General features: G+C 41.4%; 1 protein-coding gene across 1 annotated transcript; it reads right to left on the bottom strand.

The window, feature by feature from the left end:
* Positions 1 to 4923: 4923 nt before the first annotated feature.
* LOC109201447 (E3 ubiquitin-protein ligase RNF128) lies at positions 4924 to 7814 on the bottom strand. The gene has a single exon (XM_019357121.2). It carries the CDS (start codon positions 7376 to 7378, stop codon positions 6296 to 6298), a length of 1083 nt encoding a protein of 360 aa, XP_019212666.1. The 5' UTR covers positions 7379 to 7814; the 3' UTR covers positions 4924 to 6295.
* Between the last annotated feature and the right edge of the window lie 4583 nt (positions 7815 to 12397).

The following is a 12397-nucleotide window of genomic DNA, read 5'->3' as shown; positions in this document are numbered from 1 at the left end:
AGGTAAAATGATAAGTCAAAGTCAAAGCTTAAAAGACTGATGCAATCCATAGATCAGATGAGTTGTTTGTTCCTGGTGTAATACGGTCAGAAAATGGTGTGACATTACTTTCTTCCGTTGAGTCAGAGGGAAAGAAATGTTTCCCAGTCGCATGTGATCTCTCTTCCTTTGACCTTGCATGTCTGCCCTTTTGCTGCGAGCAGGAAAAAGAGAGCGACTAATGGCGAGCCAGCCGACATGTCGGACAGGAAGGACATGTCAGAGAAGTAACAATGCCACAGCATGGGATTTGTTTAGTCGGGCGCACTCAGCATTATCTGATCTACCAGAGGGACAACAAGAGGAAGGAAGGCCTGACAACATCGAGCAGCAGCTACAACTCACACCTGGACAAACCTGAAACAGAGCGGCTGGGGTGGGGAGGATAGATATATGCACAACACGATAAGTAGCCAGACATGAGCCACATCAGTCACCAGTAAAATATCAAGTAGCTTTTACTGAACAGAAGAGTCTTCTTACAGTTTTTCTCAGTCGCTTTGGTGCGTTTCTCAGAACACCATCAACATTTGCACAGCAGTTAGTGCATTTCCCAAAACAATTAGTGCAAACTGCAAAACCTAGTGGATAGCCTGCAAAAGCACGTCACATGCACAGAATTGATTATCCATACCGCAAAAGCAAGTATCCATGTCAATGAAACTACCAGTGCCATCAAAATGAAAAGTCTTGACACCATCTGTATGAACAAGATAGTCAAATGGCATTGTCATGTTTCCACTATGACAGTTTATAATTTCAGTGTTTTCCATTGCAAAAACAATTGGTGACACCTGAAAATGCTGACGACAGCACTATGGCCTACCTGTACAGCCATCTGAAATGTGCAGTGAAGTCACTGTAGATGTTATGGGAGTCTTGGGCGTAACTGAGACACTGAATACGTACGTTTCACATTTCCATTGTGTAGAAGTGTTTGTAATCCTACAGAATTGTGCAAAAGAAAAATATGCTACAGTCACTTGTTCACTGTAGAATACATGTAAACATAAAATCACCCATTTGGTAGAGCTGTGCACTAATGTGAACAATAAACAGCACATGTAACAGTACAGTAAATCATTCTGGCACATCCAGACGTTCCTGTCTGTCTGGCCACATATTTTCATCTACATCACAACAGATGTTATCCCTCGCAATGCAGCGAGGAAAGTATCTCCTGGAGTGGCGAATCCATCCTCTGCAGGACTCTGCTGTGATGTCATCACAAGCTTTTGTAGATTCAGTATGCACCTCATGCCAATCCTGTCTGTTGGTTTACATTATATATATACTTGTAGAGTAGGGGATACTGTAACGCGATTCACCTATGACTGGGTAGAAGAGGCTTTTCATTGGTTGCAAGTAAGAGTAACACACACCAATTTTCATTAGTGTGAGATAAGGTTCACCTGAGAAAAGTAATTTATGGAGATTTTCATGGAAACTCCTTAAAAATAGGGTTTTCAAAATGGATGTACAAATTGTTTGACAAGATGTTCAACAATTTTGAGTGCACTGACACAAGCAATGACATGAAGACTATTAGTTGTATGGACAATGACTATTCAGCTGGTACAAGTATAAATAATTGTGATATTCATGATAGAAGCAAGGAGATAGTGACCATTCTTTAGATATTTGTACTTACTCAACTGCTTCATGTCCAAAGGCATTTGCCTTTGGACGAAATGAACATGAAACTGCCACAAGGTTGTGCCAAAACGACTATATGTTGTGGAGGTTGAACTAACTATTGTGCAAAGTTTAATTCTGTTGTGAGAAAAGCACCAAAGCAACTGAGAAAAACTGTAATACTTTGAGCATAAACCTGCAGAGAAGAGCTGTGACTAGCATTCTCAATATTTTCACTTCATCATGGAGCCAGTGAGATGTGAAGAAGGGGGCTTTGTGATTTATTTGTCTGTGTAAGCACAACATAAAAAATGTTTTATGTTGTACTTCCCTCGCTAAATTGATTCATTTGTTTCTTAGTGTGCTTTTGTAATCAAATTTCTCTCGTTCATTAAGATAATTACTCAGACAGTCTGGGACAAGAGAGCCATGGACAACCACCAAGTACTGTAATTCGATTAAACAGACTTTCTTTTGCTCCACTGAAGCCTCTTGATAGAGAGATAGAGAGATAGATAGAGAGATAGAGAGATAGAGAGATAGATAGATAGATAGATAGATAGATAGATAGATAGATAGATAGATAGATAGATAGATAGATAGATCGATCGATCGAAGGTCAATCCAACATCCTAGCGTTTGAACTTGTGTGTATGTTTGTGTGTTTGGCATATCAATGCCTCAGTAAGCGGACAAGCAGAACTCCTCAACTGGGCTATTAAAGTACACTGCCAAGTAAGCGCTCTATTTCATTATGAAAGGATTTATTACTCTGTATGTTCCACTCAAGCAGGAAATTGTCCTGAAGTACCTGAAGATCAAATATGAAAGGGTGGAACGGTGCAGTTTTACCTTCTCTGGAAGGCAATTTAAAGTCACTGCAAGCATTGACTGTGTCCACCAGGTGGTGCTGCAGGACGACACTAATGTTCACAAGGACAGATTGAGACTTACAGAGAAGCATTGTTCGTGCCTGAACACAAAGCAGTGTGTTCTTGTTTAATTGCGACAAACAGCAGGCCCGAACACCTTCCACTGTCTCGTCCAGCTGCAGGCCTCTGGCCAAGTGTACTTGGTGCCATAGAAAAACATGAGATGTTTACTGTGATTAGGCTGCGCAGGAGACGATAAGCTATCGGGCCACTACGGTAGTTAATTCCATTGTTTGATTCCTATCTGGAACTGAAGGTCAAGTGTGGAACCAGGGTACAGCCACCGACTAGTGTGCCATTAAATGAAAACCTTCTGACTCAATTTTCTCAGAACAACTACAATAAATCAGAAGAGCACCGCCGCTGAGCAGAGCATACACTTCTGCTCGTCATCTCCGCTCACAGACTCAGAGTCTCTTAGTTGTTCCCCCGTACACGACTGAAGACAAAAGGGGACAGAGCCTTCCAGTCTGTTGCACCAAGGCTGTGGAACAATTTACCTCTACAGTTACGTTTGCTTGAGTCTGTGGATTGTTTTAAAAAACAGTTAAAAACCTTTCTGTTTAAACAAGCCTTTTGTTGATCTCCTCATATTTTATATTTTTACATTATTTACATGTGATCTTTTATATTTTGTACATTGTCTATTGATTTTATTGTTTATTTTAATATTTATGTACAGCGCTTTGTGATGGTCTATCTGTGAAAAGCGCTTAATAAATAAAGTTTACTTACTTACTTACTATGCCTCTAACCCAAAGCCTGCCAGTTGTTCCCAACATGGCCAGTTAGTTCAGTATTGATTCTCTGTCGTGCTGTTATACCACTATAACCATCTGACCTATGAAAGCTGAGCTCACAGCACTGGCCTGAAATCCAGCACACACTGCCCTCCAAGGGGAGAGGGAGCGCCATGTGAGGAAACACTTAGTTCACCCTCTGGGCTTAGGACTGCAGGACTTTCACCGAAAACGCTTGCCCTTGGCTCATGCCCTGTTAGTATCGCCGCTTTAGTCTCTGTGCTTCTAACCATGCCTGCCTTGCACAACTTGACCCCACTCTTACATTAATCTTTTTTTTTTCCCTCTTGTGACAAATCAATCAATTCTTTGATCAACGTGTGGAAATTCTGACACTCTGACAATATAATAAAACGGCAAGACGTTAAAGCTCATTTTAGTTTTTATAAGGGTGTGTTATAAGCTAGTTTTACAATGCGCACCTTGACCCTTGCAAGTGGAAAGTATTACATAAACAGATGCTGCTTGCTTGCCTGAGTGAAAAATATGAGCACCAAGGACTAATTACTCACCATGCCGTTTAGGTTAGTGTAGCCTCTGATCATGAGGACTACAAAACAAGGCAAAGACCAGAGGCACAGAATATTTAAAAAGAAAACTAAAACTTAACATTTGAAATCAAGCAAATAAACACAAAGCAAGCAAGAATGCACAGGAACTCAAATTCATGCTTATATCTTTTTGATTTTGCTTTATTGCCAACTATACCTCGGGGTTCGAAAATCAAGCAATCTGAGAAGAAAACAAACAAACGGCCACACAGAGGCCACGGTCTGTGGTAAACTTATAAGGTACTAACTGACTGACTGAGTTTCAGGTGTCACACGTGGTCATTACTGGAATTCAGTCGAAAACAAAACCAAAAGATTGGGAATCTCTGCTAAACCGAAAAAGCTCTGTAGCAAAACTGGACCAGCCTCGGCTCACTCAGGCTCCAAACCACTGACAGTGAAACCATTTTTATTTTTGCAACTATTTAGCTTGTAATACAGTATTAAGTAGTAAATGCTACTTTGGGTCCACTTTGATAACCTATTAACATTATTTATTAGCTAAACAGACTGATTATCAGCATGTTGTTTGTTTTGAGCAAAAAAAAACATGACACATCTTCCCAGAGCTTCAGTTTTGTTTACATGTTTTGGATTTTTCCAACTCAGGAAATGTGATCACCTGAGGAGTAGACGAGCTTGCTCGGCTTGTTCGTTCAAGCCCGTATACTTTTGTGGTATGATGATTATCCCACTGAAGCTTAAGGTGTGTGTGTGTGTGTGTGTGTGTGTGTGTGTGTGTGTGTGTGTGTGTGTGTGTGTGTATCAGCTCCCACCTATGCAGGAGTAATTACGATTTCACCTCTCTCCTACAGTTATCCCTGTAGAGACACATCTCTGAAAGTGAGCGGTTCCTTTACCATACTTTTTAAAAGTAGAGTAGTCCACCTAGACATTCATACGTGTTCGTGTTCATGAATGCGTCACTCTCACACACACAAACAAACACCACTTCACAAGTACGTGTCCTCGTTAAGTTGGCCTCATTTTGAGGGATTTATTTCATTCTAAAAAGCATCAATGTGATTTAATACAGAAGCTAATATTCATTTTTTACAGTGCAATTTAAGACTCCTGGAATCTGTAAAACAGCCGTGAAAATGATTCGATATAAAATCTTTTTAGTACCATGATCGGCACATCCTGCCGGAAAACAAAGAAGTGAAACAATTCTTTAGCTTTATCCTAGATGGAGGGACACACTTTGGATCGTGGAAGAATCTCAAACACATTCCTATATTTAACCGTGTGATAGATCAGAGGTAGAGCACAGCCGAAACCTGGAAGACATGTTCATCAATAACAATTTATGTCTGCAAATGAAAATCAGCGGTACTTTCCATAGTGTGTTACCTTTATATTAACAGGTAAAGTTGATTGAGTGATAAGCCAATCTCAGTGTATTACTTAAAAAGATAACACACACAATAATTCCACGATAATTACACAGTAATTCCCCCATCCAGCAGCCAAGAAAACATCTTTGGAAGAAAATTATCTACAATGCCAATGGCTGTTTTATACATATAGATAGATAGATAGATAGAGAAATAGGTAGATATGTCTATTGCAACATGACTGCATTACATTTCACTTCGGGTTGTGATCTGACCGAACATGAAAATTCTTATTTCAGCACATTGTCATGCTATGAGCCTCTGGCCCTCAGGTGTTTTATTTACTCATGCCAGAGAAATGCATGCCATGCAGTGTTTCCAGACAAAGGTGTGTTCCTGAGGGTGAGTTTGCAAATCCAGAATGACAACCCAGATGCAAATGGGAAAAAAAAACCACTCAGAAAAAGAACGTACAGTCATTAGGACAAAGTGGATTATGAGAAATATTTGTATTGCAGTTTAAAGGAAAAGGAAACGTTTGTTGTATATTACTGCGAGCAGTCCAATATTGAGCCTTTTATTGGAAGAAATATGGCCCCACTTTCTGATATTTACTTTCCTTCCTAACCAACATCGACTGCTTTGTTGCCTATGCAAAACAGCAACCTGACAATGGTGTCGCTCCATGACTGCTCAATTCTATTCTAATGAGCTGCGGATTCATGAACACACCCACTGTTTACAGACTTACACCAGAACAGAAAACAAAGAAGAAGCACTGACATTTAAGTTAATGACACACATCCGTTGACATTTTAAATCCTTGGGTTCTTTTTAAAATCATTTTTTCATGTCCACATTGCAAGATGAACATTGTCTCCTCTGTTGATAGATTAAACTTTGATTCCACTGGATCACTGTGTGCCAGAAAAATATGTCTTTCAAACAGGGAATTTGACTGAGTCCTGATTTGTGCTTTGTTTTGTTTCCACTGTTGCTGCTCATCCCCTTGCAGCCTCTGAGTCTTCCTCGAAGGCCCTGTTGTCATAGCGATGCTGTCTCTCCGGGTCGAGGCTCCCTGGGTCAGTGAGTGGGACTTCATACAGGGTGTCTCCTGTCACTGTGATCACAGTGACATCTGGCGGTGACTCAGCAGAGAAGCTCTCTTTTCTGTCGTCCTCAACGCCCAGGGCCTTCAAGATGTCGCACTTACACATAGGGCAGGTTCGCCTCTCCAGCAGCCAGGGCTCGATGCAGGTTTTGTGGAAGATGTGATCACACGTCAGCACGGTCACCACATCGCCTACCTTGTAGGATTCGATACAAACGGCACACATCGAGGAGTCCGAACTGGTTTCCTCGTCCCCTCTGTTGAGCGTGCGTACCTGCAAACGCTTAATTGCCTTCTTGGCCTCGGATTTCAGTCTATTCTCATTGCGCTTGCTCCTGCTCATATTGTAGAGACGGTTTGCGGAGATGAACACAAAGTAGGCGATGGAGGCTGCGGTCACAATGAAAAAGGCAATGGACAGAAAGTAAAGCCAGTAGGTGTCCATCCAGGGCCCGTGAGCCATGCCTTCACTAATTATCATTTGAACATCAATCCCGTTTTTCACCAGCCTGACAATCTCCATGCCCTGAGTGTTACCAATCATGATCGCCACAATATCACCTGCATCTGAGTGTGCCATGTGTGTAGTGCTGTTTCCACTGCCGTCCACATTATACACAACAACAGCAGCTGCTCCGAGGCGTTTGGCAGCATTGATCTTCTCACCAAAGGTGCAGTTGCCCCTCTTCACCAGGGCTATCCACGGTGGTGAGGTTGTGTTGCGGCCGTACACAGGATCTGGGCCACAGCCTTTGGGGTCTCCCACGGGAAGTGTAATGATGCCCGAAGCGCTTCTAACGGGAGAGTTACGGCCATACAACCCACACTCACAGTATTTCTCCTCAGTCTCATTGTAGCTGTTCACAAAGCTTATTTCCACGTTGGCAGTCCAAAATACAAAGGTAGCTGAACAGTGAACAAGCCCTGACAAAAACAGCAAAAGCAGCAGACGTGGTTGTGTCTTCTTACCCATGGTAACACTGTTCTTGAACAAGAGGAAGTCAGGCTTATTTAGCCTCTTCAAAACTTCTTTTTTTTAAAAAGAAAAAAGTCCCAGTTCCTGGTCTGTTCAAGTCTCAGCAGTCTCAATCCGGCGATAGTTTCACCAAGCCTGCTGTCTTCAGTAATATGACACGAGCCTTTGGTAACATAAAACAAGCTACGCGTCAGCCACTCACCTCTCGTTATCTTCCTGAACCTTGAACAGTGAACACTCCCCGCAGAGGGCAGGGTGTTGCTATTCAACAAGTTGAAGTACACAAAACGCACAGACCTATGCTGTTTCCAGAGCCAAGGAACAACATTCGAGAAGGAAAGACATGATAAGCAAACGATAAGAAGGCTTTCATAAGGCAGGACTGTGACAGCAGTAAAAACTGCTGCGTTCTCCTTGTGTAATGATGACAAAAGCAACTCAGCCAGTTTTTCTAGTCTGACTAGTTTCCTTCCTCTTTTTTCTGTGGCTGCGATCATTGTTTTGTTAAGGTGACAGGCAGGTTTTGCCCCTCTGCCTTGCGGCTATTGTCTCTAATATACAAATATAGTCTTGTGCATATTCTGCTGCAGTAGACTAATGTTGCTGAATATTTTTACAGGCTTATAGAAAAAAACAGAGTGAAGAGGATAAGACGTTTGCACACAAGAGTAATGTTTTTTTCCATTGTGTTGATACTGTAACTAGAGACTCATCCACCACTGCAGGCATACCAGTGACAACTGAAATAGAACGAGGCACTGTCAAGTTTCCGCTGTATCTTCTTACACACAAGTGAAAGCACACAAACACTAAGAGACAAAAAGGCTTCAAATGACAAATTAGATGGTGAGGTTGCTGTCCAGCTTGATATTTTACCTGATTGGATTGGATTGAGATCTGCTCTATTGGACTGAGCCATTTTTACCTTAGTTCACACACACACACACACAAAGAATGTGTACACAATGCGCTATTAAATAATCCATTTGACTGGGGCTAGCTCTGTAAATAAAAGACTGTGAGATATTTCCTTTTGGCACAGCTAGAAGTCACAGTTTCTGATAACAGGAACAATGGTTCTGCTCTGACCCATAAATTCCAGAAATATTACAGTGTCAAGCTATGAACACGCGCTCCAAAAAGATCATGTCTTGTTCAAGTTAATAAAAACAGACATTCCTCTGTACAGGTGAAGTTTGGCGTTAGATTCTAAAGGTATCCTGAGACTTTCTGATCTAATACTGGCATCTGCTGGCTGGTTAGTGGTGTGGTCAAAGGCAATGACAAACCTCCACCAAGCTAGGTGAGTCAGATAGACGTGCAAACTGTCAGCACTGGACATATGTGCGCATTTGCTTATATTTTAATCCAAGAAAAGAACAGTGATTTCAATAGTATTCAGCGATGTTAGTTTGATGATGAACTTAAACTCACTTATTTTAAAAAAATAAATAAATAAAAGAATAAAAAAAATTAAATTGTAGAGAAATTAATGCAAGCAGTACAGGGGAAATGAATTTGTACTAATTCACTCCTAAAAGGTTCATTAAATAATAAAAGATTAAACAGTATTCAGTTGTTATTCCAATAAATGAACAGAGTCATTAAAAGAGATACTTATCAACCACTTTATTAGGTACACTTTGCTGGCACTGAGTTGGACCTCCTTTTGCCTCCAGAACTATTGTAATTCTTCGTAGCACATTCAACAAGGTGCTGGAAAAATGTCTCAGAGATTTTGGTCCATATTGACATGACTGCATCACACAGTTGCTGCAGATATGTTGGCTGGCTTCATGTGCCACCACATCTCAAAGGTGCTCTACTGTATTGAGATCTGGTGACTGTGGAGGCCATTTGACAGCAATGAACATGCTGTCACTGCGGTCGTAAAGGGATGGCTATGGTCAGCAACAACACTCGGGTAGGCTGAGGTGTTTTAATGGCACTCAGTTTTTATTACACCACTATCAGCCTGAACCGCTGATACCAGGCTGGATGGATGCACGCTTTCAGGTTTTTTATGCTATATGCTGACCCTAGCATTCAGCTGTGTCAGCAGAAATTGAGACTTTACAGACCAGGCAATATTTTTCAAATCTTCTCTTGGAGCATTTTGGTGAGCCTGTGTGAACTGTAAACTCAGTTTCCTGTTCTTAGCTGACAGGACCCGGGGTGGTCTTCTGTAGCTGTAGCTCCTGTATTTCAAGGTTTGACATGTTGCATGCTCAGAGATGCTCTCCTCTTTTGGTTGTAATAAGCAGTTACCTAAGTTACTGTTGCCTTCCTATCAGCTGGAAGGAGTCTGGCCATTCTCCTCTGACCTCTGACACCAACAAGGAATTTTCTCCCAGAGAAATACTGCACACAGCAGTTTCGGAAATACTTAGTTCAGCAAGTCTGGTACTAACAACCACGTTCAAAGTCACTTAAATCACCTTTCTTGCCTGTTCTGATGCTCAGTTTGAACTTCAGCAGTAACTGTTGTGTGATTGGTTGATTAGATATTTGCTTTAAGGAGCTGTTGAACAGGTGTGGTCTATGAGTTTAAATGAAATGATAAAAAAATAAAACTTAAAAAAATGGTGGTACTTCCTAAATGTATTCATCTCTTCCAAAACATACCCATCTCTCTCACATCATCGTTTGTTTTTTTTAAACTATTGACTCTATCATTATGTCTTTCATCTGGGCAAATAAACCCCACAGAATTACAAAGTCACACTTGCAGAAACCCTCCTCTGAGGGCGGACTAGTCCTCCCAGTTTTCTGGAACAGTGTTTCAGCTGTTCCTGCTGTTCAGAAGGGATGCCGTCCTTCCTAGCCTTTTATAGAGGCGCACAACGCTAAATCCATTTTTGGTGCGTCAGTTGATGCTATTCTGTTTTCTAAGCCAAACATACCTACCAAACTTCTTAGCAAAGATTTTGTCCCATGTCATTCTCTTAGGAGCTTAAAGCAAGTTAGGGGTGCTTTGTCCATTTTTGCCCCCATAACTCAAAACCTTTCTTTTTTACCTGGCTTGATGGACCCTGTGTATAAGCATTGGTCGGAATTGGGTCTTCACACTATTAAGGACGTCTACATCGACAATTGTTTTGCTTCATTTGCTCAGTTGCAATCAAAATTTATGCTTCCCTCTGCTCATTTAGTTCGATAGTTACAAATGAGGTATTTTGTCAAACACTCTTGATCCCATCTGGATCAGCCACCTGCTCATAGTGACTTCTATGATTATTTGATTGAAATCCCACTTCCAAACACCTAATCAGCCAGTTTACTACACTTTTTACATTTAAACCACCACATCAAGGATGCTTGGGTTAAGGACATGGAAGTAGACATATCGGACGCTTTGTGGGCCAATGGGTTGAAGAAGATTAAAAAATGCCAGATTACAATTTACACAGTTCAAAGTCCTTCATCATTTGCATTTCTCTAAAACAAAGCTAGGCAGCATTTTTCCGTCTATTTCCTCATTGTGTGATAAATGCAAAGCAATGGAAGGAAGCCTTGGCCACCTTTTCTGGTCTTGCCCTACACTCAGGAGTTTTTGGGCAGATATATTTAATATATATAACCAGATTTATGGTTTAAAATGAAAGCCGGATTGTATACTTGCAGTGCTAGGCTGCTCCCTAACCTCCCTAAGTCCTCTTCAGAAACCCTTAATGTTTGGCATGTTTGTAGCTAAAAGCTATTGTAGCTATTCTTAGAGCCTGGAAATCACCATCTCCTACCTTGTTTAGGTTTTGGCTACGCGAGAGGATTGTATGTTTGTATATTGAAGAGGTTTGTTATCGTCTGGCTGATACTCACTTTAAATTTGTCAAAATCTGGGGCCCTTTTGTCAATCATATTAACGGGGATTTAACATAAATTTTAACCCATTTGACTGCACTTTGTGTTTGTGTGAAACCGCATCTCTGCCGGACCCTGATTCCTTCCTGGACTTGTTCCCCACATTTTTTGGACTTGGAGAACTCTCTGTTGCCATGTCTAACCCTGTCTTCATACAGAAGATCATCTTCGGACACTAGCATTTCTCTTGAACTTTTGATTTGGACTGGCTAACCGGTTTGTTTTATTTGTTTTTTTTCTCTTCTTTTATTGTTTTCCTGTTCTGTTTTTTTTGTTTTTTGTTTTTGTCTTATTTTCTGTGCTTGGTTGTCATTGTTTTTATTTGATTTTATGTAATTTTTTATATTAAAAATATATCCAAACATACCCTCTATTTACCAGAATACATGTGTTGGTTTTTGGTTTGGTTTGGTTTTTTTTAACATTGCCTTATTTCTTGTTTCATGACTTCCAGGGTAGGCCCTTATCAGTCTACACAGGATGACCAGCAAACCACAAACCCAGTCAAAACCACACAGGGGCGCCAATAACTCACAGCTAGGCTCAGCATCATTCATCACAATTAGCACAACAAAACAAGCAAGTTCAGCTTCATTTGGCTAGTGTGCACTGCTCACTGGTGCAACAGAAATGTCAGACTGATGATTTAAGCATTTGTTAAGTATTTCACTATAAGCAAAGTCATGTCCAAGTGACGAGATGACGTCAGAGAGGTGCGTGCCTGCGTGCACGAGATTGTTATTGTTTTCTCTTGTGAGCATGCGCAATAAATGGCTAGTGTGGTTCCCAGGCCAAAAGGAAGATGGCTATCGTTATTTTCTCTCCGTGAATATTAAGCCACTAAAGAGTGCAAGCTAGCCACTTGGGAAAAGGTTTACACGCAAGACTGCTGTAGTAATGTCTATCGCTACAGGTTATGGGCCCAGTCATACCAGCCAAAGGTGGTTTAAGCTTTTATTCGACGGCGATGAGAAAAACTACGAGCTCTGGGAAACGCGGTTCCTCGCGCACATGGAGTTGCGCGGCCTCGGTGCTGTCCTGCAGCAGGAAGCAGAGGACGACGAGGATGCCCGCGCCGAAGACGAAGCGAAGAACGGGGAAGCATACGCAGAGCTGGTACAGTGCTTGGATGACAAGAGTTTGTCACTGGTCATG

Source organism: Oreochromis niloticus, linkage group LG1 (genome assembly GCF_001858045.2).
Source record: "Oreochromis niloticus isolate F11D_XX linkage group LG1, O_niloticus_UMD_NMBU, whole genome shotgun sequence".
Lineage (NCBI taxonomy): Eukaryota > Metazoa > Chordata > Actinopteri > Cichliformes > Cichlidae > Oreochromis > Oreochromis niloticus.
Note: the sequence above shows the minus strand (reverse complement) of the source record. Positions and strands in the feature narration are given on the sequence as shown.

Excerpts from the sequence above, each read along its gene's own strand:
- LOC109201447 (XM_019357121.2), bottom strand. The coding sequence starts at position 7,378 with ATGGGTAAGAAGACACAACCACGTCTGCTGCTTTTGCTGTTTTTGTCA.